Source organism: Pleurodeles waltl, chromosome 2_1, assembly GCF_031143425.1.
Source record: "Pleurodeles waltl isolate 20211129_DDA chromosome 2_1, aPleWal1.hap1.20221129, whole genome shotgun sequence".
NCBI classification, from domain to species: Eukaryota; Metazoa; Chordata; class Amphibia; order Caudata; family Salamandridae; genus Pleurodeles; species Pleurodeles waltl.
This window is the reverse complement of record NC_090438.1, coordinates 579,626,041-579,652,489: the sequence shown is the minus strand read 5'-3', so window position 1 is coordinate 579,652,489 and position 26,449 is coordinate 579,626,041. Positions and strand designations below refer to the sequence as shown.

Sequence of the window (26,449 nt, the reverse complement as noted above, 5' to 3'; positions counted from 1 at the left end):
TCTCATGTACTAACCAAAATCCTTATTTCTCCCCCTTTCTTTCTCCTCCCCATTCCCTCTTGCAGGTTATCTCTTTCCTCTCACTCTGTCTCCCTTATATCACTGTTTCCTGCCCTTGTAACCTGTCACCTTTCCCTTACTTTCCTCTCTATTCCCTATTTCTCACTTTTCCTTTCCTACCTTTTTCTTCTTCTCTCAAATGCTTAGCTTGTTTATTCTCTCTTTCTCCACCTGCCCTCTATATTTCTGCCCATCTCTCCCACTACACTCAACTTCCCCTTACTCTTCCATATCGCCTTACTCTGTCTCTCCATCTCTCCTCCTAGTTATAAAATGTATTTTGTTCAGTCCTTTGTACCTTTTTGCCATTCCTCCCCATCTTTTGCCTATCCTTACTATCTTCTTGCTTATTTTGTCTCCCCTCCTATCTCCCTATTGCAATAATTTGTCATTTCCATTCTCCTGGATTTTTATCTCTTTCTTTTTTTCACGGTCTCTATTATGTCTCTCCTTTATCCTTTTTCTTACTCTTTGCCATTCCCCTCTTTTTTTACTGTTTGCTCTATACCGCTTCTCTTCATTATCACTTTCCTAGTTTCCATTGTTTCTTACCTTCTGACCTCATTTCTTTCTCCTCTGTCACCTTCTTTCTCTCTAGTATCCTTTTCTTCACGTCCCCTGTCTTTCTGTTTTTTCTCACCTTCGATCTTACTTTCCTTTTGCTCTATTGCCTCCTTTTCAGTCTGTCTATCCTCTGTTTTACTGCTTTCTTTTCTATCACCTTCCTTAACTCTTTTCCTTTGCACTCTTATTGTTTTTCCATTTTTTATTTGTCTCTTACTTGCTCCCAATCGCTTTCTGTCCTATCTACTTTACACTCATCTGATCCAGACTCATCCTTTCCTCTGCTACACCTCCTGTCCCACAGCCCACTTCCATATCCAGGGAAGAGTACACAAAGACTTAGGCCGGACACTCGCAAACTCAAAATTTGAGAAGGCAGTCTGTTAAATAAACTACAGACTGAGCAAGGCATGCTGGGGCCTTCACACTGATGGCCCCCAGTGCCACTGCCCTATTGAAAGCTACTCCTCTGATCCTCTAACTGGATGAATGTGCGGATCCAGTCCCAAGCTTGAGACAGCACTGTAAATAACAGCGAGGTGATGCAATGTATTACTCGGAGACTTGCGGAGTAAAAATCATATACTTAACCACTTCGCTGCCAGGCCTTTTACCCCTCCTGTGCCAGGCCTTTTTTTGCCTATTTGGGGCAGTTCGCGCTTAGGCCCTCATAACTTTTTGTCCACATAAGCTAACCAAGCCAAATTTGCGTCCTTTTTTTCCAACATCCTAGGGATTCTGGAGGTACCCAGACTTTGTGGGTTCCCCTGAAAGAGGCCAAGAAATTGGCCAAAATACAGGGAAAATTTTGTTTTTTTCAAAAAAAATTGAAAAAGTGGCTGCAGAAGAAGGCTTGTGGTTTTTCCCCTGAAAATGGCATCAACAAAGGGTTTGCGGTGCTAAACTCAGCAGCTTCCCAGCTTTCAGGAACAGGCAGACTTGAATCAGAAAACCCAATTTTTCAACACAATTTTGGCATTTTTCTGGGACATACCCCATTTTAGCAATTTTTTGTGCTTTCAGCCTCCTTCCAGTCAGTGACAGAAATGGGCATGAAACCAATGCTGGATCCCAGAAACCTAAACATTTCTGAAACCTAGACAAAATTCTGAATTCAGCAAGGGGTCATTTGTGTAGATCCTACAAGGGTTTCCTACAGAAAATAACAACTGAAAAAGAAAAATATTGAAATTTAGGTGAAAAAAACATAAATGTTTCTCTACGTTTTACTCTGTAACTTTTCCCTGCAATGTCAGATTATCGAAAGCAATATACCGTTACGTCTGCTGGACTCCTCTGGTTGCGGGGATATATAGGGCTTGTAGGTTCATCAAGAACCCGAGGAACCCAGAGCCAATAAATGAGCTGCACCCTGACGTGCGTTTTCATTCTATAACGGGTATACAGCCATTCATTTGCTGAAATATAAAGAGTAAAAAATTGCTATCAAGAAAACCTTTGTATTTCCAAAAAGGGCACAAGATAAGGTGTTGAGGAGCAGTGGTTATTTGCACATCTCTGAATTCCGGGGTGACCATACTAGCATGTGAATTACAGGGCTTTTCTCAAATAGATGTCTTTTTTACACACTCTCCTATATTTGGAAGGAAAAAATGTAGAGAAAGACAAGGGGCAATAACACTTGTTTTGCTAATCTATGTTCCCCCAAGTCTCCCGATAAAAATGATACCTTACTTGTGTGGGTAGGCCTAGCGCCCGCGACAGGAAACGCCCCAAAGCGCAACGTGGACACATCCAAATTTTTGGAAGACAACAGAGGTGTTTTTTGCAAAGTGCCTACCTGTAGATTTTGGCCTCTAGCTCAGCCGGCACCTAGGGAAACCTACCAAACCTGTGCATTTCTGAAAACTAGAGACCTAGGGGAATCCAAGGAGGGGTGACTTGCGGGGCTCGGACCAGGTTCTGTTACCCAGAATCCTTTGCAAACCTCAAAATTTGGCTAAAAAAAACACATGTTCCTCACATTTCTGTGGCAGAAAGATCTGGAATCTGAGAGGAGCCACAAATTTCCTTTCACCCAGCGTTCCCCCAAGTCTCCCGATAAAAATGATACCTCACTTGCGTGGGTAGGCCTAGCGCCGGCGACAGGAAACACCCCAAAGCGCAACGTGGACACATCCTAAATTTTGGAAAAAAACAGAGGTGTTTTTTGCGAAGTGCCTACCTGTAGATTTTGGCCTCTAGCTCAGCCGGCACCTAGGGAAACCTACCAAACCTGTGCATTTCTGAAAACTAGAGACCTAGGGGAATCCAAGGAGGGGTGACTTGCGGGGCTCGGACCAGGTTCTGTTACCCAGAATCCTTTGCAAACCTCAAAATTTGGCTAAAAAAACACATGTTCCTCACATTTCTGTGGCAGAAAGTTCTGGAATCTGAGAGGAGCTACAAATTTCCTTCCACCCAGCGTTCCCCCAAGTCTCCCGATAAAAATGATACCTCACTTGCGTGGGTAGGCCTAGCGCCGGCGACAGGAAACACCCCAAAGCGCAACGTGGACACATCCTAAATTTTGGAAAAAAACAGGTGTTTTTTGTGAAGTGCCTACCTGTAGATTTTGGCCTCTAGCTCAGCCGGCACCTAGGGAAACCTACCAAACCTGTGCATTTCTGAAAACTAGAGACCTAGGGGAATCCAAGGAGGGGTGACTTGCGGGACTCGGACCAGGTTCTGTTACCCAGAATCCTTTGCAAACCTCAAAATTTGGCTAATAAAACACATGTTCCTCACATTTCGGTGACAGAAAGTTCTGGAATCTAAGAGGAGCCACAAATTTCCTTCCACCCAGCGTTCCCAAAGTGTCCCGATAAAAATGATACCTCACTTGTGTGGGTAGGCCTAGCGCCCGCGACAGGAAATGGCCCAAAACACAACCTGGACACATCACATTTTTTCATAGAAAACAGGGCCTACCTGTGGATTTTGGCCTCTAGCTCAGCCGGCACCTGGGGAAACCTAGCAAACCAGCGCATTTTTGAAAACTAGAAAACCAGGGGAATCCAAGATGGGGTGAATTGTGGGGCTCTGACCAGGTTCTGTTACCCAGAATCCTTTGCAAACCTCAAATTTTGGCTAAAAAAACATGTTTTCCTCACATTTCAGTGACAGAAAGTTCTGGAATCTGAGAGGAGCCACAAATTTCCTTCCACCTAGCGTTCCCCCAAGTCTCCCGATAAAAATGATACCTCACTGGTGTGGGTAGGCCTAGCGCCTGCGACAGGAAATGGCCCAAAACACAACGTGGACACATCACATTTTTTCATAGAAAACAGTGCCTACCTGTGGATTTTGGCCTCTAGCTCAGCCGGGCCCAGGGGGGGCAGAAATGGCCTAAAATAAATTGGTCCCCCACCCCCCAACCCTCCTGCCCCCCCGGGAGCGACCCTTGCCTATGGGGTCGCCCCCCCTTGCGTGACATTGGTGCCAAAAAAAAAATCCCCGGTGCCTAGTGGTTTCTGCCCCCCTTGGGGGCAGATTGACCTACAATCGGCCAATCTGCCCCCAAGGGGGGCAGAAATGGTCTAAATACAATTTGCCCCCCAGGGGAGCGACCCTTGCCTAATGGGTCGCTCCCCATCTCTACAAAAACAAACAAACAAACAAAAAAAAAAACACAAAAAAAACAATTTGCCCTGGCGTCTAGAGGTTTCTGCCCCCCCCGGGGGCAGATCGGCCTAATACCAATAGGCCGATCTGCCCCCAGGGGGGGCAGAAATGGCCTAAAATAAATTTGCCCCCCCAACCCCCCCGGGGAGCGACCCTTGCCTGCAAGGTCGCTCCCCTTGCGTGACGGCGCAAAAAAAAGATCCCTGGTGCCTAGTTGTTTCTGCCCCCCTTGGGGGCAGATTGACCTACAATCGGCCAATCTGCCTCCAAGGGGGGCAGAAATGGTCTAAATACAATTTGCCCCCCAGGGGACCGACCCTTGCCTAATGCGTCGCTCCCCATCTCTAAAAAAACAAACAAACAAAAACAAAACCCACACAAAAAAAAATTCGCCCTGGCGCCTAAAGGTTTCTGCCCCCCCCGGGGGCAGATCGGCCTAATACCAATAGGCCGATCTGCCCCCAGGGGGGCAGAAATGGCCTAAAATAAATTTGCCCCCCCACCCCCACCGGGGAGCGACCCTTGCCTGCAAGGTCGCTCCCCTTGCGTGACGGCGCAAAAAAAAGATCCCTGGTGCCTAGTGGTTTCTGCCCCCATTGGGGGCAGATTGACCTACAATCGGCCAATCTGCCCCCAAAGGGGGCAGAAATGGTCTAAATACAATTTGCCCCCCAGGGGAGCGACCCTTGCCTAATGCGTCGCTCCCCATCTCTAAAAAAACAAACAAACAAAAACAAAACCCACACAAAAAAATATTTGCCCTGGCGCCTAAAGGTTTCTGCCCCCCCCGGGGGCAGATCGGCCTAATACCAATAGGCCGATCTGCCCCCAGGGGGGCAGAAATGGCCTAAAATAAATTTGCCCCCCTCACCCTCCTCCGGGGAGCGACCCTTGCCTACAAGGTCGCTCCCCTTGCGTGACGGCGCAAAAAAAAGATCCCTGGTGCCTAGTGGTTTCTGCCCCCCTTGGGGGCAGATTGACCTACAATCGGCCAATCTGCCCCCAAGGGGGGCAGAAATGGTCTAAATACAATTTGCCCCCCAGGGGAGCGACCCTTGCCTAATGCGTAGCTCCCCATCTCTACAAAAACAAACAAACAAAAAAAAAAACACAAGAAAACTATTTGCCCAGGCGCCTAGAGGTTTCTGCCCCCCCTGTGGGCAGATCGGCCTAATACTAATAGGCCGATCTGCCCCCAGGGGGGGGCAGAAATGGCCTAAAATAAATTTGCCCCCCTCACCCCCCCCCCGGGGAGCGACCCTTGCCTACAAGGTCGCTCCCCTTGCGTGACGGCGCAAAAAAAAGATCCCTGGTGCCTAGTGGTTTCTGCCCCCCTTGGGGGCAGATTGACCTAAAATCAGCCGATCTGCCCCCAAAGCGGGCAGAAATGGCCTAAATACAATTTGCCCCTCCAGGGGAGCGACCCTTGCCTAAGGGGACGCTCCCCATCGGTAAAACACAACAACAACAAAAATCCTGGTGCCTAGTGGTTTCTGCCCCCCCGTGGGGGCAGATCGGCCTAATAAGAATAGGCTGATCTGCCCATGGCCTAAAATAAATTTGCCCCCCATGGGAACGACCCTTGCCTAAGGGGTCGCTACCCTTACGTGAAAAACAAACAAACAAAAAAAACTCCCTGGTGTCTAGTGGTTTCTGCCCCCCTTGGGGGCAGATTGGCCTCATAAAAATAAGCCAATCTTCCCCCAAAGGGGGCAGAAATGGCCTAAATATAATTTCCCCCCTATGGGAGTGACCCTTGCCTAAGGGGTCGCATCCCACACCTAAAACACAAAAGAAAACAAATCAAAAAAAAAAGTATCCCTGGTGTCTAGAGGTTTCTGCCCCCCCTGGGGGCAGATCGGCCTATTATTAGGCCGATCTGCCCCCAGGGGGGGCAGAAAAGGCCTTAAAAAAAAATGACCCCCCTGGGAGCGACCCTTGCCCAAGGGGTCGCTCCCTTCTGTCAATTTCATCTAAAAAAAAAAAAATCCCTGGTGTCTAGTGGGGTTTCAAAAGCCGGATTGCAAGCAATCCGGCTTTTGAAACCCTCGGAGAGACTTCAAAGGGAAGGAAATACATTTCGTTCCCTTTGAAGCCCCTCCGGGCCTCCCCCACGTGATCGAAAGAGAAATGCTGAGCATTTCTCTTTCGATCGCGCTGGAAGCTCTGCTTCCAGCGCGATGGGGGAGGTTGTGTGATTGTCAGCGCGCGCTCGCGCGCTGACGTCACAGGGGGGGGGGGGGGGGGGTCAGGGGTTGAAGGGGAAGGGATTCCCCGGTCAGCCCTGACCTAGGGGGGTGGGGGGGCGGCCCTCGGGAGGAGCGCTAGCGCTTCTCCCGAGGGCAGCATTGCGGACGTAATGGTTACGTCCATGGCGCCACACGGGCGCTGCCATGGACGTAACCATTACGTCCGTGGCGGGGAAGGGGTTAAAGGCTTGTGTTCTCTCTGCTTCTTTTTTAACCACGTCAACTGGTTTTCTTTCTTTCCTCACTTGTGGGTAATTTGGGAACATGAGCACAGTGTTTTCACATGAGCTGAAAGAACAAGGGGAAAAACAAACATCCTCGAAATCTCTAAAATGAAGAAAAGCAAAGCAGCTAATCCAGCCTTCTCCTGCCTGGCCTCAACACTTTGGAATGCCATTACAATGACTCAAGATTTGTGTTCAAAATACATTTTCAGGTCTAGTTCATTCTATTCCTATCAATTTTAAGTGAACCCCCGTGTTTTACTGTACTGTTACCCTCTGCTTATTCTAATAACTACCTTGCTAATTCTTAAATGTTTTCTGTGTTAACAACATGTCCTTCAAAAGAGAGCACCATTGTTCTTAAGGATATGTCTGTGACTCCATAAAAACCCCAATAAATAAAAACCCGTATTGAGTCAAGCCTTTCTGCCAACTGTAGGTTTATGTCTCTGGCCTTATAATTAAGAAAACTGCAAATGATTCCCCTCAGTGGTGGCCCCAACTGAGATGGTAGAACCAGAGTCTTGTGTGCTCTAAATCAGGAAGGCCCTCTTGGTTTCACTATTTGTAGAATCCATTCCTTTAAAAACAGTTCCATACTCTGTTCTTCAAGTCCTTTCTGCAGACCCACATGATTGCTATTATTCCTTCTGGAATACCTTCCTGCTTCCTCTGGTCTTGCTGCAAATCTCTGTCAGTGTCTGAAGCTCAGTTACTGCCTTCTCTAACTGCGTAATAGTGTAATGTTGGTAATGTCTTTCTTTCTGGCTGTTTCCACTTACCTAAGCTAAAACTGTATGGTTTTGCAGGTCTACCTTCCTCAAATTGAGATCAATCATCACTGCATCAATTCTATTCTCCAATTGGGTACTTGAATGCCATCAGTACTTCGCCTTGTGCGGGTTCCTGTTGTCCTTTTGAGCTTCCAGGAGCCAATGATGGTTCATTCAATCTTTCTTGAGGTGCATTCTGTTTAGTCACTATTGTCTTTGTTTAACTATTTGCAATTGTTTTCTCATCGTGTGATGTGCCATCATTTCCGTTAATTTGTTCTTTGTGTATGTTTCTCAGAGGTTTTTAGGAAAGTGCCTTTTTTACATGGTCATAATTTTTTGTGGATTGATGCTGCTAGTTTTTTTACTCTGTACACGGGGACTCAGGCAACTATCCCCAAGCGCATGTACTCTGGACCTCTTAAACAAGGAAAAATTTATTATCATTCTACTTCGCATGTGTAATTTATCTGTAGGTCCCTAGTATACAGTACAAATGGTACCCAGGCTCTGTAAGTTCAATGTCACTAACGGACTGCAGCACCTGTTGCACCATCCACTAGAATGACAGTGTAAACATGGCTTTAGGCCTACCATTGTAGCTTAAATGTGGCAGCCTAAAAACTGCCACCGACCTGTCAAAATAAACCCTTTTGCCAGGCATAAACGTTCCAAATAAATAAATTGGAGGGTGATTTTTATTGTGCTGTGTTTTTGACTTTTTAACAGTTTTGGTACTACTAAATGCTTTACATATTGTCCTAAATTAAGCCTGTCTGTTCTCTGCCATAACCACCAGAGATTGAGCTCAGGTTTAATTAAGTTAATGAAACCTTTACTTGACTAAACAAGATAGTGACATTATTACTTGTGGGGGGGACTCCCATTGCTCCACTAATAATCCACTTTCTCTCAACAGGTAATGCATTTGCAAAAGGGAAGTTGGTACACCCCTGGCACCCTTTCTCGTTTGAAAATGTAAAAAAAAAAAGTTTGTCTTGACTTTAAGAAAGTCAACTTTTTGTTTAAATGCAGCCCAGTTTCCTTCAAAGAAAATGGGTTGCATTAAAAAAAAACATTGGTCTGTATTTAAAAGCAGTCACATGGAGTGCTGGCCCATCCCTCTTCATGGCCTCCAATCATGTTAGACTGCAAATTGTGACATTGCAACATACCTCATTAATATTCATGAGGTAGATGGGATTGTGTACCAGGATGATTCAGATTTTTAATAACTGCGCTATTAGTACATAGATCAGTTCTTAAAAAGCTGTACTAGTCGCAAAAATTCTAGTTGCAATTTGCGACCCGATATTAGTACATGTGGCATTAGGGGGTTATTCAAGAGCACTGCAGCAACGGTTTGAAGTAAACTTACCTATAACAAATATCAAAATAAAAAACATATCCATTTGTTTGGAGGTCCACTGTAAGACTAGTTCAGATAAGTGACTAAATAACTGGAAACTCTTTTGCTGGTCAACAAAAAGGAGGGTGAAGATAACTTTTGGGGGAAATACAATTCATTTCCAGTTTTTTGGTAAGATGAGAGACTTAAAAAACAGATTTCATTAGACGGGAGGTAGATAATATAGCATTATATCCCTACCGCCTCAGCTGTTTTGATAATGTAATGCCCTTTCTACAGGAGTTATAGGTCCGAGCTATAGGCCTACAATTAGAGAAAGGGCATATCACAACCGGAATACCCTGAAGGAGAAGGGCAATAATGCTGTTAGAATATTCCACCCACTGCTAACTGAGTCTCCTCCTGGTGATTTTAACATGCAACAATTGAGGGCTCTAAAGATGAGGATAAAAGCAGTGGAAGCTCACAATACCTGTAAGTGAGTCAAAAAGGTATTCAGAAGGATACATTGTCATACAATCCTTGGCCTCGTTGCAAGGCACATAGAGCCGAGGTCATATTTTCAGTTGCAATCATGATTCTGTCCAAGTGTGTGTGAAGAAAGTGCATAGTTGTCAAAATACTGACAAGGTGAAAGTAAAAGAAAATGCAGTGCTTATAGGTGAGTTGATGTGTTGTGCTTTTGGAGGGTGGTGAAGTGAAGGAGATATGAGGAATTGAATTCAGGGGAGACAGTGAAAAGAGGGTGCTGAAAAGGAAAGAGATGAGGCAGGTATAAGATATGCAGATGAAGAGAAGTGGAGAGAAAAGGGCGTACATGTCTAACAATTGGTGCATATAACAGGCGTGAATGAAACACACTGAAGACCACCCCTCCCTTTCATGGGCTTCGGTATGATTAATTCACAATTGAAGAATTTTCAATATTATTTACTGGAAAATTATTGTTGTTATACATGTTTCTTAAAGAGCTGACAACCATTAACAAAGCCAACAGTCCTGGTTGTTTTTAGGTGTATGTCAGTTGTGCTATATAATGGATTCAATAACAGAGAGCTCAGAGAGGTAGCGAAATACAGGTCACATGGCACACTATGGGAATCACGGAAATTTAGTTTCACACCCTTAATTACATAGGCAACACCCCTTTTAGAGCCCCCCTACCTTTTTTATGCCACTTAAAGCCATGCTCATAACAATTTAATTCACAGAACAGACATCTAGTTGTTCTAGACTGATTTCACAGGCAGTTTTCTACTGTGTATGATCAACAAATATGAATCTATGCATAAAACGACAAGATATTTCTTACCAACAGCCTTTCCTGTCTGCACAACAGTCCGACTGGTGGTGACAACAGCGTTTCCAATTTTCTTGCCTCTTTCACTGTTTTGCACAGAACTATGGGAAAAAAAGTTTTTTTTAAATGATAACTATATTTTTATCATCAATTAAAAGGATTTTGTTTCCAATTAACAAAACCAATTACCATCAACTGTAAAGAGCAAAGCTAAAATCACAAATGTATATTTTTGTTATATTTTAAAATAGGTTCACTTCATGCAAATTTTCAATTAAAAAAATAGCAACGGATAAAAGTTGACCAGCTGTGCTTTTTGGAAACCTTTGGTTTCATTCTCCAACTAAACAAGATAGCCTAAGAAAATTGAAGATGAAAGGGAACCAATGCCATCTTGTACATAATGTCTGACCAAGTTAGGCAATGTGGCACACATTTAGCCAACCATTCTTTGTAGCTCAGCGTGGATGACACCTATGCTTAAAAACTTTGCTAGAAACTTAAGGTGACCAAATATAATGTTGCTGGTGTTGCAGGGTGATCCTTACTGGAGCTGCTCGCCACCTAAACTTGGGAACTACCCAGAATTATTCTCTCTTCCTTTTTGGATTTTACATATATGTGTGTGTGTGTGTGTGTGTTTGTATATACATACACATATATATTTATGTATATATTCGCATTCACTGAAAAAAACAAAGGTTAAAGTAACGTTATAGTTAGATTAATTTGTCAGTGACAACATTAACATTATGAACTAAAACAAAAGACAGAAATTCCTCAGCTACAGTTCGCAGATCTAACTATAACTTGCGCTCTCACCATGCATTGCTTTGCCCTCACATATGACATCATGTATGAAATGTCAAATACAACCTCTGGGGCCAAGAAGCTTTTTGCCTCAAGGACCCCAATCCCCATGACCCACATTTGTAAAAGGTGGTTGCCTTGGTGCTCACCCAGGGTGGCCACCATACTCTTGTATGGAGCCACAGGGGAGAGCCCCAAGGCTCCTGCTGCCCTGGCCATCTCATCAGATATATTGCTCCCACCGGCAGTGATCAGCTACTAATACTGTTGCCTGTAAGCGGGAGCACTATTTTGGTACGTTTCCCTGCCCGCATCTGTGAGAGTGTCAGTCAGTACAGTGCTCATGGAAGATCGTATACCATTAGAATTTGACCACACTGTATTTATCGATGATGGATGAAGTTCCAGAGTAGAATGATGGCAGAAGGTGTATTTATCCATGAGAGTTAGGGGGACTTGACAAAGTAGGAATTTTAGATTGTAACTGAAGCCAATTCCACATGCAATCATTCATGTGAACTCCTAAAATTTTTTTTTTTTACATAAGCAAAGCAAAGGCAAACAAAATTTTGGTTTAATGTTCAACCATGACCACGAGCAAGTAGCCTCTCTGAAAATGGGTACCTTTTTTGTTTATTTCTGCTCATTTGATATCACCCAACAAATGTTTTATTTTAAAATCATTACAACCTGCATGAATTATGAATCAAATATTTTAACATGAAACAATGTTCTATAAACATTATGATAACTGATGAACACTTACTGCGAGAGCCTAAGTTTAACATCCGAGACACTGTATTGTCCCTGGAACGGATGGCTGTAAAATCAAGAAAAAAATCATAATGAGCACTACCTACTCTGATTTTACATTTTTTATTTGGCAAATGTAAAGTGAGTTACTTTGTCAACATATGTTTCTTTCAAATAGGAATCGAAAACAAAATGTATCAGCAAAATTATTTTTCTTAATGATTTCCCAGGTACACGTTTCCCTAGTGCACAATATGCAAGTCAGTGTCTATTAGAGAAACAAAAGATAGAACATCAAAGGGGGGAACCTGTTGGGTATCTACTTTAGGGTGCATTCAAATGGACATTAAGGATCTGTTCTGTGACAACATGTGGACCTACCAAGCTGCTAATATAGACATATCTAGGTGGCAATCTGTTTAATTAAACAAATCACAATAATTAGTGGGTAAGATAATCTGCTTGTACTCTGGGTAGGTGGGAGAAAACATATTTTGGACGAACTATGAAATGTTTTAGACCAGTAATAGATTTGATGGAGCAGTTTACAATCCAGAGACTTCTACTTGCCATTATATAATCTCTATACTCAATTGTATTACATGACAAGTAGGCACCACCCCTACCCCCACCAAAGATGATCAAACTATTGTCTCAAAGTTCAATCTCCAATCGTTGGTTTTACTTATCAATTTTATGTTTTATATTTTCATGTAGCTCTTTAATTCTTCTGTCTGTAAGACAAGTCACTAAAGTGTCTCAAAGTGATTCTCTCTGTGCCATGTGAAATAATTCACTTGCCAACTTGTGAATTTTTAAGGCACATAACACAGGCCAGTTGACTTTGAGTATAAGGCAGGATGTAAAAAATATCTGTAACTTAAATTTCTATGAATTGATAACTCTTGTTCCATAAACCCGAAAAATCATTTGATCAATTTATTTGAAGACATTACTAAGGCGGTAGTATATTAATCTTTTTCCAAAGTGGTGTTACAGCTCCCTCTTCTTTTCTTATCCAACAGCCAATTTTCAAAGGTCTAAAACAGCACCTGCTGCAGAGAGTATCCTTCACAGAAAGAAGAAAATAGCATTATGTGGTTAAATTCATTCTACTAGACCACCAGTGGTAACTGTAAAACTTTAGGCAACAGAAATTACGCAAACAAATCTGGCTAAAGAGAAGAGCAGCTTTCAATAGTTCTTATATGGGACTAAAAGACACCTAGTTGTACTTACCAAAAGGGTAAATAACCATGGGTGTTCGCAGACATTTTTTCATCTGGGGCATCATGGACTATTTTTGGTGGAATCCACAGCCGTACTGGTGCAGGCAGCCTAACACTACTGTGGCCGTAGTCATAGCTGCCAAGGTTTTCAAATTGCTATGTGTGACATTCTCATAATTTCAGTGTAATTGTAAGTGACATTTTAACAACTACGAGTGGCACTTTCTCACAAGAAAAATCAAGCAATGGAGACTAAGGAAACAAATAAATATCAGAAATGACACCCATTTTAGTGTGTGCTTGTCACTGCAGTCAGACAACCAGCGAGGACTCTGTGCACTTCCTCACACACTGCTCCAGCGCAGCAAACAAAAGAACAGACTGCAAATTCAACAAAGTCAGTTATAAGTAGGGACAGACTTCTTGCTGCACTTACTTAGAATCTGCTCAAGGAGACAAGCAGAGCATGGGCCGCGGCAACAGGTGGGCCTCTTTGGAGTGACAAACTGACAGGCACAGCTAGCTGCAGGCAGCAGCCCGGCCCACCTGGAGGCGCCACGGCCAGACTTGGGTCTGAGTCGGACGTCCCTCATGGCTGCAGTCATCCGCAGAATCATCACAGAGGTAAACACTGCACAACAGTGCACCCAGTGGGCTTAATTATAGTGGCAAACAGCTCCCCTATGCTAACAGGGTGCTGGGCCGGTAGCAGGCTCACACAACGCCAGGACCCAGCTGCTGCCAGCACAGGTGGAGCCAGATGAACCTCAGAGACCTGATGCAGGCTCTGTGTGCAACTCAGCAGCGCACTCACAGCTGCACTGCCATTAGATAAGTGAGCATAACCTGAAATACCGCCCGCTCCGCTCGTGCCAACGAGGACTCTTAAAACAAGTCTGACAACTGCTCTGTGAGAGACTCACTGTCTCCACAGCAGCCATTGGCCGCACTGACAGTGACTCTGACGTCACACTAGTTACCATGCTATGGTGTTGGGGGTTGTCTGTTACACTGTTGCACAGATAGCGCGAGCAGATTGAGCCAGCCCCTAAGCCTGCTAGTGAGCAGTACGCATCGCCCTGCCACAGCTTTTAGACTAATGGTGAATCATGCATTATAGGCGCTCCAGCTTGACAGCTGTGAGAGGCACTATAATGCATGATTTTGCATTTCAGTGCAGTGGTGCGGAGCACCACACTGAAATGTGTTAGTCTAAAACACCTGACGTGTGGTATTTGGCAGGGCTGCACAGTGTTACACTGCACACCAGCTGTACCTAAATATGGGCGGGGGCAAGTGCCCCCTTTACATCCCTGAGGACACACATGTAAGTAACGTATAGCTCACTATGTACTAAGGCAATGCAAGTTGAGAGGTGTTTGAGTAAGGGGTTCTATAATTCTTCTTCATGTCTGTTCAGCTCAGCTGCATCATTTACAGCCAACAGTATATTTTTATCCCTAGTGAAAACTCGTGCCATGAAAGGATGTGCGTTTGTTAGCAGTACTTCCACCATTGTTGAATTTAAGCCATGGTGGCATTTACTATCTGTTGTAAATCCATACTGGTGCACATCATACATAACTAGAACTGCAGAGATTACTCCAGAGTGGAATACTATTCTATATGGAGTGGTAAGTAAATCACTGAGGGAAGTATTTCCTCCCCTATGAGGCAAAGGGTATTATAAAAAGATGAATACATTTCTTCCTCACTATTCTGTTTTATGCATTCATTACAGATGAATATTTCCCAATGTATCCTAGCTTCCTTGTTGCTCCCTCTTTTTTCTGCAGGAATTTCTAAACTATGTTTCTGCCTGTTACCACGCTGTTGTTACTTGTGAACAGCTGGATTGCTTTGCACCTGCGATGACTTAATTTGATTCTCATCTTTCAAAAGTATGTGTTTAGCTGTGTTATTAATTATCATCTGGATGTGTAAGCTCATTCCACAGACTCCAGTTTTCAAAAAGACTTGTTTAACAGAAGTTCACGATGGTTTCTATGTTCTTCCACTTAACTAACCTTCCTGGGCTGTACCCAGCTAAACCTACTTCAGCTAATGCCTCTGCAAAATTGTGGGGTGATGCTGAGGAAAACATAGGAGTCTGAGGGATTGAAAGAAAAAACAATGAGGTAGGCATGGATGCTGATAGGGAGAAGTGTGCCCCCCAAGGAGTGTGATGGTGGGCTGAGAGGAAGATACGGGGTGCACTAAACCAGATGAGGATATATGAGATGCAGTTGAGACATGGGGGCCTCATGGGGTGAAGTAGGTGTTTTGTGAGAGACATGGTGGGGCCCATATGGCACACATAATAGGCACACATGGGTTGCCAATGGTGAGTATTGTAGAGCTATGTTAGTGAACTGGAGTTCACATGCTGATATCAAGACATGGTTGATTAGTAAGAGACATAGGCAGTCAGAGAAGCCATTACACAGTCAATTGGTAGAACTTTGAGCTTTTAGGAAATATGAGAAAGACAGGGGAAGAGCTGATGGAGAAACATGGGGGTGATACAGGGACAGACAGATAATCCAGGCCTATGGGGATATGTAGCATTCAATGTGAAACTAGGGGGCCGATAGGAAACATGAGGATACTAGAAGAGTCTTGGGAGGCAAACAAGGGGAATGGGGACGCAAAGGAGGAAACATACAGAAGCAAAAAAATTAAACAATAAAAGAGAAGATGAAGGCATAAATGGCTGATGGAAAGCCATGTCAAGGCAGATACAAATCTGGATAAAACAGTAGTGTAATCTACATTATGTAAAAGTATAAGATCCTATTTTATTGCACCATGAACTAACATAGTCGTCATCAACATTATAAACATATCTGAACTTTATCTGGCACCTTGAATATAGGTAGCATATTTTCCATATGTAGTTTATATAGTGGTGCTATAGTCACACTGAGCCAGGGACTAGATACGGGAACAAATTAAGTGGAACAAGTGATAATAATATTAATAATAGGGTATTTCCTGCTAGTTTAGTGATACTTTAAAGTCATTGTATTCATTTTATGCTTCATGTTGGAATATTTGTAGTATTTTCTGTCATGGCACTTTTTGTTATTGTGCATAAGGGCCAAAGGGAATGTGAAGTCACTCTCTGGAAATGTGATTTCACTTTGTTTGAAGTGAGTTGAAACAGAGGTTGTGTTGCTGTCAGTTCATGACCAAGACTCATTTTGCATGCTTTACTTCCAAGGACTCTATAAAGGTTCTCAATGCGTGTAATATCAATTTCACTATGTCAATAATTTTGTTGCAATAACACCAGTGATAACATAGCTCTTCCGTGAAGAAGGCACAACCTCAATACTCTAACCAACCATTCCGGCCCAACCTGTGATTATAATGCTTGCTGCACAGGACAAAAACCAGGGGAGGGGGAAGGAGAGACAGTTACTTTTTAGTGTGGGCTTCGTATACCAAATATATCCCAAGCAGTAATGAGATCAACATATTTACCTTATCACAATCTGCTACTCACTTCTGTTCCTGTTTTCTGAAGTGACTGTCTGTAGGTATAGGTGACAGTCATCTGTCCATTGCATCTACTCCTGAAGGCACCTGCAGCTTTGATGCTCCACGGTCTCCTATGCAGCATCAGCCTGCTGAGGAGGAGTGACTCTAACGGTTCTAAATAACAGTGAACCTTTGGGGCTGCCAGATCTTTAGCCCATCACCATTAATAGTACCTCAGAGATGACCTGGAAGGTAGGCTTAGAGACAGGTGCTGCTCTATTGTTTTGTTGGTACAGGGTTGAATTGTGGTAGAGGATGATTAGGCAGGTGGGGCACAATAATTTATTATTCACTACTGTATTTCCAACCTACTGAAGCTGAGTGATCATTATCATCATTTACTGGTGCTGAGAGAGTAGACATGTGGTGCACCAGTGTGCCACACTAATACTGCTCCTTGAAACCCGTTTCGGCAGCCTGGCTGCAAGCTGTAACAGACAAGCCGCTCAGGAGCCATACCAGAACTTTACATTAAGGAAAGGAGCCCGGGTGGCAAGCAAGGAGCAACGCAGCACCTGTTGAGCTGGCCACTACAAGCCTCCAGTTAGTCAATAAAGAGTGGTGACAAGCCCATGCCACGCCAATGAATGGGATGAACAGACCACGCTATCAGCACTATGATAGATGCAATAATGGTCCGACAGTGATCTAGACTGCACACCCTGGGATACAGAGCCTCAGTGGTTGTATTTAATTCATTGTTTCCTCTGGAATGCTTAGTGCAGTGATTAAGTCCACTTTTCAATTAACAAGCACAAGTGGCTGTAGAATGGGGAAGACGAAAACAACATTTGTATGTCTTTTGCAATGTGCACATTGTCACATTCAGTGGAGTAAATCAACTTAAAACAAGAATGACAATACCTTGCCTTTCCAAAAGTCGATTAATGCTTAAGATACAGAATATTATGATATGCATCTTACGTGCCACCTTCTCAAGAAGTTAACTATGACTATTGCCATAAAATTGTCAGGTACTACTGTGCCAGTCAAGGGCTGGTTACCCTCCCTACACTCACACCTGATGGCAAAACATGCCTATGATTAGAGTGAGTGCACCTCAATAAGGATAACCACTGAACAATACAAGTAACCAGGGTCACCTGATGAACTCTGAAAGACACAAGGCACTTGATATCTGCCTACTCTACCACCCAGTCAATCTCACTAACGCTGAAAAGATAAATATGCAATTCTGTTATCACATTCAATTTAAAAAAGTGCAAATCACATCGAGAAACTGCCATCTCGTCCCCAAACAACCAAACTCTTACTTTTTCACAGATCACAACTACACAGGTCAGAAAGGATCCTACGAAAAAAGAAAGCTGTGCTTATCAATTTGAAAACCATTTTGATGTGTCTGCATTAAGAACTGGAACCGTGGTACTTGCATGACAGCAATATAAGGAGCAAACGGTTTGCACATAGACAAACAGTATCAACGCACAAATTAACATTGATCACACATTGATGTACATATGAAGACACAGCAATATATACCCAGATATTCTTGCACACGTCGACCAAAACCCCTAAGAACGCCCTCACAAATCGACCAGCAGATAAACTAGCACATGCACACAGCTGTAATGAGCCTCAATGACTCCAGGAAGCAATGAACATCAATGAACCTGCACAGGAATGAACATCAATGAACCCAGACAGCAATGAACATCAATGAACCCGCACAGGAATGAACATCAATGAACCCACACAGGAATGAACATCAATGAACCCAGACAGCAATGAACATCAATGAACCCACACAGCAATGAACATCAATGAACCCCTACAGCAATGAACATCAATGACCTAGTCAGGAATGAACATTAACGACTCGAAGCACTAATAAACGTCAACGGCTCTAGGCAGCAATGGTAACCAACGCTCCCAGGTTGTAATGAACCTCAATGTCCCAATAAAGGAATCAAACTCAGTGGCCCCAGTAAGCAATAAGAACTTTTGCTTTCATGACATAAGTTTACAGCTAATGCATCCCTGAAGCAACTGATCAGTTCTCTAAGCTATAAGAATATCTTATACAAAGAACGAATATCAAAAGGCCTTATTTATTTGTGCATTATAAATAATAATACTGGTGTATATAACGTAAGAAGTTTTCTAAGGATAAAATGAAGAACACTAAACAGTCTTAGTTAGAAATATATTTCTGGATGTATTTGTTGTACTTGAATAAAAAGAAAACCTCCCTAAGTGGTGCAGGAATGCACAGATATGGGATCACGGCACACTGTGCTACTGCCAAGCTATACCCGACTGAAGAGCCCCAATCAGGGCAAAACCAGTCTTGGGTTGCTCCTGTTCCGGTTTAGAGAGAGCCAGACCTGGAAGTTTGGGCTGGACTGTTCCCACTGGAGTAGGGTCAAGACTAATTTACATATGGTTGGGCCAAACTGAGGTAGCAATGCGGGCAAAATACCAATGGATAGGATGCGGTTTGAGTCATCAGTAGCTGAGATTAATTCAAGCATTCCATCCAACACTTTTTGTATACTTTAAGGTACTGACCAAAGCAACAGACAAATCTACAAAGAAGAATGACCCTTACCAAAGACTACATTCCGATTCTGGCAGAAGACACAGTACCATAAATAGGGACAGAATGTTGGAGGGAAGGTTTTATAAAGTTCTCTCATGTTTGAGGTAAATTAAATACTTGGGTTCCTTACCAAAGTCGAGAGTTGGGCAGACTCTCAACGTAAATCAGCGTCGGATTCACAGTGTTGTTTAGTTTAAGACAGTTGCATTGCATCTAGTGGGAGATGCACGGACAGTATGTGAAGAAATGATAGAGGAAGATCGAGATACCATCTGCAAATGTGAAGAAATGCAGTCTAAGCTGGAAATTATTTTGGGCAGCGGATCCACACATACACACAGTAAACGTTACTGGGCTCAACTAGCAGCCCAGTGGCACCTGAAGGTAAGCTTGCTAAGGACAAAGATTCAGAATGTTTGTTGTTTGTCGTACACAGCTTTAGCAATGATGATGACTGTGGTATTCAACCACAGAATATTTGTTCATTTATTTTAAATTCAGGATTGATGACCCTGATGTTTAACCAGGGCCTATTTATTTGTTGTCAAATATTAATTGTAAATATATTTATACCAATCTTGATCGGGCCTCAATAATGAATTGCTGGAATTATTGTTTTTTCGTTTCTAAATGAATATCTGTGGGGCATGATATTGTCTTTTCAGAACCTCCATGTTGATTACATTTTCTAAATACAAATTCCTCTGCGATGGCAGCAAAGAAAGGCATTTTTGTTGCTATTATTAATGTATGGCGAGCTCTCAGGCAGGTCGCCCAATACGACCGAATTCCTATGTGACTAGGGTTCTGTAGATGGTGGTTTACATCAGAGATACCTGGGCCGAGATACCTTTGACATCACCAGCACCTGGGGGCCTACTCTTTTGTAATTCATCAACAATAAATCCTTTCTTAACTATACTACATGTCTGCCACTTACCAACATCATAAGTGGTGACAAAAAAAATTAAAGCGAGAAGATGACAAAGAGGCGAAGATACAGAAAAAGAAACCATGTCAAGAAAGAAGTTAAGAAGAAAATGAGACAATGCTGTGAGCAAAGGTGTAGGACCCCCTATATTTGACAGCCCACCCTGGATTGTTGTTAGTTATTAATGCAAATACTGCATCCTTTGAGATGTCTACCCAAGACATTATGTTTGTAGTTGGTTATTTATTCTGAATGGAAATACCACAATTACAGTGACAATGTCTAAACCACATTTGTGTCTTGTTTATTCTAAACACAAATACCTCTGACATAGTCTTTTCAAATTGTGCCATATTTGTTTTAAAGGATGTACGCACTGGGATAACAATAAAAAAAAAATCAATATACCAGGACTATCGAGTTCCATGGCAATGGTATTTCTGTGGTAAATGAAGCGAGCTCTGGGACTGAGATTAGGCTGGGAGCTTGGGGGTGGGGCGGCAGAAGTGGGTGTAAATGGTGGGTGCAAGCCTATGGCGCCCATATACTTTGAGACAGTTTAGCCCCAATACCAACATTACATCACCACCTATAGTCTTACCTAGGGTTCACCTCTGCAAGAGCTGGGTGTTTGTTGCTGTTCCACACTCTGTAGTTATGTGTAATTTTCCAGGCTGCTACGAAGGCAGTACCATAGTCAGACAGCACCTTCTCGTTATCTGAAATATGAAAGATCATAGGAAAAATGGAAACAGATTCAGGCAATTGGTTGCAAAAACTGAATTGCAAAAGCGCAGAAAAGAAACTAGGGCACTACAAATAAAAAGTGGTCACTTTAAATAGTGTTACAGTACCCATCAATCACACACTTTTAGATAAGCTTTTCAGAGGTCTTGCGTGCTTGGTAGACTTTTAAGAGACAAAAACAAATACATTTTCATTTTACAATTTAACATTTTATTAACGTCATCTGACAATATAGTTAGGCATGGTAATCCTATACATTATTATAGTAACAATAACAGTCGAGGAGGAGCATTATTTCCTATCTTTCCAAAGTTTAACTAATGTTAATTTCACTGTATTAATTTATCACACATGCAGTGAAATGAATGCATTTGGTGACAAATATAACATGTAAGTGGATGCTAATATTTATTAAATGAAAATGCACAAGTGACAACACATTAATTGCATTCCAATATCCACTTAAATTAAGAAAATTTCAGATTTCAAGAGAAAAGGGGAACCTGAAGAAGTCCTTAAAGTGACGTTTCCCCACATCAAGTAGTTCACGTTTCTTTGAAACTTTCATTTTGTTTGACTGTATATATCAATTGGTTGATTTGTGAACCATGCAAACACTGGAAACAAGATGTTTTGATTAACAAGGGACGTTCTGGCAAACACTTCTTTGGCATTGGAATAGCCCACAATATAAAAGCCCCAACGCATATGTACATTTTATTTTGTTCTATACCACTTCCGTCACATTATAAACAGTTAAAAGGGAACACTTGGCAGCCAACACCTGCTTCCTAACTTGATGTTCTGACACATTTCAAGAGAGCAGGAGGCACACGTTACTATGTTACTTTATATGGAGCACTCATGCTAACACATGCAAAAAAAGTAACATAGGATATCAGCTTCTTCACTAGGAACGACCATCAGAGTAGTCATTTTAATGTTATTAGTATTCACAGAATAGAACAAGCATTTTCAATGCAACGGGGCTCGCATTTGCTCGAGTTGGAGCTATTTGTGTTGTAAACTCCTAACCTAACTTTTCTTGCCACACAAATGAAAAGAAAAAAAAACACAGCGCGATCGCGCTATGTAAAATGCAGCGTGATCGTGCTGAAATTGAAAACAAAAAATAGAGCACGATCGCGCTATGTAAACCCCAGCACGATCGCGCTGCGGAGAAAATTAACAGATAAAGTAGTCCAGAAACCAGGCTCAAAACATCGAGCCTCGTATGTTTCTGGTAGTGTACCGGTGCTGTGTATGCGGGCTAAACACCAGAAAAGGCATGACGTATGTATGCCTTTCACAAATGAAAGCAAGCAGATTTTAAGGAGCATGCCCAGGATCCAATGAAATAGACTGACGTGGTTTGAAGCCCAAAGAGAGATTACTTTATGGACGGAGCGCTTGGAGCTCACCCATAAAAAGGAGCGCCTGAAAGCCTAAGCATGACAACATTAAAATCAAGGTAAAAATATACATAAGAAGAACATTATGATAAATGGCATCTCAAAGACAGGGGGCTAAATTTAAAATTGGGGTAGCAGAAAATCATCTGATTTGTGTATAAAAAAAATCTCTGAGAGAATCCAGCGGCAGAGTTTTATTCCTCTTTTTTAGAGGAAGATTTCTTCCAGATTTAGAATTGCTTCCAAACAGCAGAAGGATTTCCAGCGGCCACTCAATTCTAAACCTGACCACCCAGCTCTAAGGCAGGCCATCCAGTATGTTTTTGCATAAAAGGTGAGAGGACAAGCATGGCTTTCTTGCAAGGACTGCTATAACTGAATTTGTAAATGCTGTTTGGAATAACGTTGAAGAAAGGAGCTAGGTAAGGCTAGAGATAAATGAATACTGGGAATTGCAGAACTGCACCTGGGCACCAGGGACATGAGCATGGGTAATGGGATCGACATGCGCTGGAAACCAGTTATTGCACCCTGATGTTCAGATCTCATTCCTGTGGGGACATGAAGAAGCTTGGGTGACACTAACTGGCTTCACTCTTGTGGCTACAGGAAGATGGAAACCATGAAGGTTGATGTTCTGGATTAGCAATCTCAGCACAGCCTGCAGACAATAACAGATTTGATGTTCTCTGCGTGTTATGGCACAACTGAACATTGCATTCATAGCATTGCCTATCAAACTGTTGTTTCGCTACATAAATAAGAAAAAAAATCTTAAGACAAGTACATTACACTGAGGTCCAGAATGTTAATATTGAGTAAACACCTCCCACTGTTTACAAAGCTGCCTGTCTTGCATAGGTCTCTGGTTTCTTTCATCTAAACTTCGACAAGTCCAGGGTAATGACCATCCATTGGTCAAGGGGTTAGAAAAGTAAATCTTTTGAGCCAATTTGCTTCACTGATATGAGAGACGTTGACGAGCTGGTATCTTAAAAATACCCAGGGGTGTGGAATTAAAAAAATATCACTTGTCCATGGAACAGGTTGCTTCATAAATCTACTTGTCCTGTAAAAATAAATCTACTTGGCCCTTCAGTGTCATGTAGTGCAGTGACAAATTATGTCAGCAACCGCATTATGTAAGAGCAATGATAATAGCCTCACTGATTATGGCAGGCTAATACTATAGTATGGCTTGGATACTAGCAATTTCAAGCGCTACTATAGCAATTTCCTTATTTTGCCTCCATTACTCAGACATACATACTGGGCGTGGAGGAAGTAGTAAGCAATAGTTCCAGGGCTGGAATACCTTTATCTGTGCAAACCTATTAAACTTGCATGTTTTAAGGATTTCACCAGCTCTTCTCTAACCGTTTCCCATACTGAGAAAGGTTGGAAATGTACTCCTGACAAGGGTAGAAGTAGATGTTTTACCAGGGTTGGGGAAAAAAATGGTTGGAGGGAAATTGAACTTGTAAACACACAACTGATTTCCGCATGAACAAATCTACACATGCAAATATGCTCTTTCTAAAATACAGTTCACAAATATTTTCTAGGAGTAAGATTTCTTGGTCTACTTCTGTAAATTCTTGTGAATTCATGAAAGCCACTAATGCAAAGCCATATGCCATGGGTGTACTTTTGTGACTTTTCTTTAAGAATTGGGCCCTTAATTAGTTCTGATGTAAACCAAGACATTCTGTTTTTATTAAAATTCTGTTCCGCTCTCTGTCCAACTACTGGCTGGCTTTACTGTGAGTGATGGCATTCAGCTCTTCCAAAACGAACACACTGACACAAAGTAATTTTGTTCAGTGCCAAGAACTACTATTGCCATGTGTGCCTTTTGACCCGCATTTTTGACGATGTTTATTGTTGTGAGAAGTGCTAGACCCTCACAATTGTAACAAAGTGTTACAAACAAAAGTGTCAACAAGACGCTCATTGGCAAAACCAAAAGACTGTCTACCAATGTTGGATCGTCTGGTTTTGCCAGTGCTTGTTTATTTTCATGTTTCCCATAATCTTGTTGTAAATGATTACGCTGTTTTTCCATTACGAATATTTTTTTTAAACAGTAGCATGCATCTACACATTTTACTAAATGATCCTTCAAAGTAATATTAACTAAAATTTCACAGTAATTTAGCAAAACTTTTTTTTCCCTACTTGCATTTTTTTCTGAACATTTTGTTTTAAAAGCAAAGAATCATCACTCTTGCTTACAAGCTTCTGCAAACATATGTATATAATTTAGAGAGCATTCTGGGAGCATTATACATAGCCTCATGTTGTTAAACTTTTCAAACGTGTGTGTACACATTTATTTACTGGAACCACTGTCAGTAATGCAGCGCAACCTTACAATATTTATTTAGAGTGTCACCCTAATAACAAAGGCTTTGCATTTATGAATCATAAATACAAGTTCGAACAGCATTAACAAGGTCACAAATATCCTCTAAACGACAGACAGTTTCCTTCCCTATAAACTGGCAGCCAAAGGGTTTGTGCTGCAGGGGGTTGGGTCTACTTGTCCCAAGGACAAAATAAACATAAAAACTTGTTGTCCTTGACCCCAAACAATATGTCCTGGGAACCCGGCTGTAGAATTCCACACCCCTGAATATCTTAGGCATGTGGTCCTGTCTTCAGATTATATAAGCATAATAGCTGCAGATGCATTTCACTACCCTGGAGTATTGCTAAAAGAACAACCAGCATTCAAGAGATCAGAATTGTGAGTGCTCTTCCAAACCTCTAATCTCTGGTGAAGTAATCCAAAAGAAAGCGAAGAACATCCCATGCAGGTTCTTGATTCAGCCAGGAGAGGGGCTCCTTAGAAGACTAATTTCAGGCTAGCCTGGTGGAACCTTAGGAAATTGTGAGTACATGACTCATAATCTTCATCTCTCAGTGTATCCAGATTAAAATCCATTCCTGACATTTATAAAGTGTGAAGGCCAAAGTGATTAGACTGGTTTTAGGACTTTTCATCATGGGTATTTCACCGTTGCATGCAGCATGCCAACAAGGTCCTAAGGTGTAACCCATATATGGCCACTAGAGGTCACTTTGTGGCCCCATCAGCTACATGTACTCCCATTTATTTAATTGTAGTTACTTTAAAAAATCTTCCTCATTTATCAGCAACTATTTATTTTTTTCACAGAAGTGCAGAAGCCTACCAAATAGATGTAACGAGGGCAGCTGTCATATAATGTAAGCAGACTTTTACTCTGAAAGGAGGCTATGGTTGGCTTCTCTGGCCTGCCTCCATAACTTCTCCAATTTCCCTGTTTAACTTGTTTATGGCTCCATATTATATCCCTCAGCGAGACAATGGCCTTTTAGGTATGAAGGCTGGCACCTTTATCTTGATGAGTGTGTGACTACAGGGAGGTGTCCCCTTACCACAACCATGACATCTCATTAGCCCAAATTGGGGGTTAATGAATATAAAAGAAGATTAAGCTAAGAGAGCAGTTACCTCATGTAACAGCATGGTTTGAATGGGGTTAGACAGAGAATATTTAAGACAGCCCTGACAAAGGCTGTTTGACCTACATGGGCAAGGACAAGGCCAAAACATATTGGCTTACCGGACACAGAAATGTCATTTATGTGTGGATTGAAGATACACTGTATATCGGCTCCCACCCATGCATTTGATTTTTAATCATGCCTGGGTTACACAACTATTAATGGAGAAATTCAGCAGGATTACCTAAGGTATTTTAGTACTGGATCCTGTCTATCCAGAACCTCCTTATTAAGAACTCCGGGTATGCGGTTGAGTCCTCCATGGTGGTATTATTCCTACCACGGTTTGGAGAGGTCACCTATGATGAAGCATGACACAATATAAGTGGGTAAGATGACATTCAATTACCTTGGATATCTGTAAAAAGATTTAGCAAGGAACAAAAAACAATTGCCCCATACACTAACATCTTTTGGGGTTATGTCAAATGATATTATGGAGGATATGCAGGATTGCAACCTCTATCCCTCTATTAGTGTAGAGGAGTTCTCCGAATTTCCTCTGAATACTTTTAACTTCATTCAGCTTCCACTGATGACCTCCTTGCCCTAAAAACGAAAGTGACCACAGAACTGGATACTCCTGCGCCCCTTTGATCACTAAAATTAAAACCACCAAAGACCAACAAATAATACAATGGTGCATCATGAAACTCCAGGGAAAAGTAACTGAAAGATGCTGAAGTAAATTAAAATTGACTGTCGATCTGAATGCATGCAAAGTACAATCTAAAGATCATAAACAA

General features: G+C 42.2%; 1 protein-coding gene across 1 annotated transcript in view; it reads right to left on the bottom strand.

Annotated features, from left to right (window-relative positions):
* Positions 1-26,449, bottom strand: part of AVL9 (AVL9 cell migration associated) — a 384,424-nt gene that overhangs the window by 22,278 nt on the left and 335,697 nt on the right. The window contains exons 13-15 of the mRNA XM_069215405.1: positions 20,594-20,711; positions 11,740-11,793; positions 10,176-10,264 (exon numbers count right to left, since the gene is read on the bottom strand). Coding sequence (XP_069071506.1) covers positions 10,176-10,264; positions 11,740-11,793; positions 20,594-20,711 — 261 coding nt within the window. The remainder of the gene's footprint in view (positions 1-10,175; positions 10,265-11,739; positions 11,794-20,593; positions 20,712-26,449) is intronic.